This window comes from Nicotiana attenuata, chromosome 9, assembly GCF_001879085.1.
Source record: "Nicotiana attenuata strain UT chromosome 9, NIATTr2, whole genome shotgun sequence".
Taxonomy (NCBI): Eukaryota; Viridiplantae; Streptophyta; class Magnoliopsida; order Solanales; family Solanaceae; genus Nicotiana; species Nicotiana attenuata.
In genome coordinates, this window is record NC_031997.1 from 7,380,932 (window position 1) to 7,383,619 (window position 2,688).

A 2,688-nucleotide genomic window follows, 5' to 3' on the forward strand; every position below is an offset into this window, starting at 1 on the left:
CAAACCCTCCATCCCCCCTCCAAAGGTAGGGGTAAGATCTACATACACTTTACCCTCTCTAGAACCCACAATGTGGGATTACACTGGATATGTTGTTGTTGTACTATTTTGATGGATAACTTATACTTAGGTTGATAAAAGACACTGTTTGAGTTAATATGCAGAACGAGTTGTGGAACATTTTTGTAGCTTCTTCTTAGTGTTAGTGGTCTAATGTTCTCACGTCTGATGTGTTACTTCATGACAGCTGAGGATGAAAGCGATAAGCTATTGCTGGCTGCCAAAAGGACCAGAAGGGCAACAAGCACAGACTTTGTAATTTCATTGGTTGCGGACGATTTTTCTCGAGCTAGCAGTGCATATGTTGGAAAACTGAGGCAAGTTTCCACAAACTGATAATTATTGCCATAGCTTAAACCCTCACTATCCTTCAGAATGTCGAAAAAAGAAAAGCTTCTATTTCCTTTCATTTTGTTTTAATAGTTTTCGAAATAATTTTACCAGATCTAACTTTCTCGGGACCAAGTTCACCGTATATGATAGCCAACCTCCAAGTGATACTGTGATTCAACATCGCGGTCGACTTAGTCGACGATTCAGCATGAAGCAAGTTTCTCCGACAGTACCTGCATACAACTACAGTGTCGCCACCATTAACTATGAACTCAATGTTCTCCGAACAAGAGGGCCTAGGAGAATGCATTGCGCCATGCATTCTATCCCTTTCTCCTCTATTCAAGAGGGAGGCAGCGCTCCAACACCTAAATCATTCCCACAATCTTTTGACGAGAAGTCATCTCCCCCACCAGTCTCAAAACCAAAGCAGCCAACTGTAGATATCAGCTCGCCCGGCTTTTCAAGCTCGACAGTGTCAGTGCCTTCTCGAGAGCCACTCGTGCTAAAAAACAAGGCCCCTAGATGGCATGAACAATTGCAGTGCTGGTGCCTAAATTTTAAAGGCCGCGTTACTGTGGCGTCTGTGAAAAATTTTCAGCTAGCGACAGCAGTTGATCCTTCTCAGAATATACCAGCTGCAGTACAAGAAACAGTAATATTGCAATTTGGCAAAATCGGAAAAGACATCTTCACCATGGATTACTGCTACCCGCTATCTGCCTTCCAAGCTTTCGCAATCTGCTTGAGCAGCTTTGACACGAAACCAGCATGCGAATGATTTTCGTGCAGAATGTAAATCATGATAATTTTTGTTTCTTGGTTGCTGCATAATGTTCTGAATGATGTTTATATTTCTCTGAGAAGTTCTCAACGTACCGCAATATTTATGAATGAGAATATCAGTATATGCGTGCAGTATATATCAAGCAGTAGCTGCTAAGATAGAAGCATCTGTAAGTTCTGTATCTTAATACTTTTGCTGGAAAGTAAATCTATTCTTGTTATTTTGGGTCATTAATTGATTTCTAAAACAGGTTGATCAGGAAAAAAATAAATATAAAAAGAAAAAAAAAAAAAAAAAAGATAAGAGGTTGACCAAGATTTTATCAACCTTTCTTGGATAAACTCACTGGCATTCTATTATATTAATACAGCTTATTGTCACGTCACGAACACCTTTGAACACCGGGGGTTGGGGAGCCTCGATCTTAGCCTCCCTCGTCACCACAACATTGCTGGCTGCCTCGGTCACGCCAGCATAAACATGCTCCTTGATTGACTCTATCTTTGCCTTCATAGCATCGATAGTACTCAAAGCCTCCATGAGTCTGCACTCTAAGGCAGTGATTGTTTGCCTTAGTTCCATCTCGGTCTGTGTACGTCCTTCCAAGTTATTTCGGTTACTCTCAATCTCTTCAAGAGTGTGCTCCTCAAGAACGCTAAGGGTGTCTTCCATCTTCCCCAAGCGTTGGCCAAAGATCTCCACGGCGTCCATCCCCGCGTTTATCTTCATCACCCACTCTTTACCGAGTGAGACGTCCTCGGGCAGGACCTCCACTTCATCCTCGCTCGCCTCAGTGGCAGATGGTTCTTGAGATGTAAGCCCTTCGTTTGACACAACCGGTGGCGAAGCCAGGGATTTCATTTAGGGTGTTCAAACTTGAAAGAAGTATAAAAAATCTCCAATAAAGGGTGTTCAATATATATTATATATCACTAAAATCCAATATTTTACTTATATATACTGTGTAAATTTTCGATGAAGGGTGGTCAGTTGACCACCCTTGGGGCTACGTAGCTTCGCCCATGGACACAACCTCGGGTGGCACCTCCTGGCTCTTGTTGGTGGCATTCCTCTTTTTGCTACGGCCGCTCTTGCCATCAGCATCCTGGATGACGTTGGCTTGGGTTTTGGCAGCGTTAATTTCTCCGTCGTTTGCCATTCCCTTAGTTGCAACCTTTGCTCTGATACTACGTTGTCACGTCCTTAGTCGTTAACAAAGTACACGTGCGGCACTTGACAACTTGCTCGCGATCTTGCACAACTTGCTCACATTCTTGCTATGCCAAGTCAGCCTTACTACACTCAAGATCGCTAAGAGAATGTTAGAAAGAACACAAGAGAATTGTTAAAGGAAGCTTTGTATTAGAGAGAACTTGAATTGTTTGCTTGGTGAATCACAAATGAATGACCCCTTTATATACTAGTCTCCTAGGGGCTAGTCTTTAAATATTAATTGTTACACAAGTCCCTTATTATTTACAAGTAAGTCCCTTCTCTAGAATTTTCTA

General features: G+C 42.2%; 1 protein-coding gene across 6 annotated transcripts in view; it reads left to right on the forward strand.

Moving 5' to 3' along the window:
- Positions 1-1,314, forward strand: part of LOC109232027 (tubby-like F-box protein 5) — a 3,418-nt gene extending 2,104 nt beyond the window's left edge. For all 6 annotated transcript variants that reach the window (XM_019397665.1, XM_019397670.1, XM_019397664.1 and 3 more), the window contains 2 exons: positions 248-377; positions 505-1,314. In XM_019397665.1, coding sequence (XP_019253210.1) covers positions 248-377; positions 505-1,174 — 800 coding nt within the window. In that variant the 3' untranslated portion in view covers positions 1,175-1,314. The remainder of the gene's footprint in view (positions 1-247; positions 378-504) is intronic.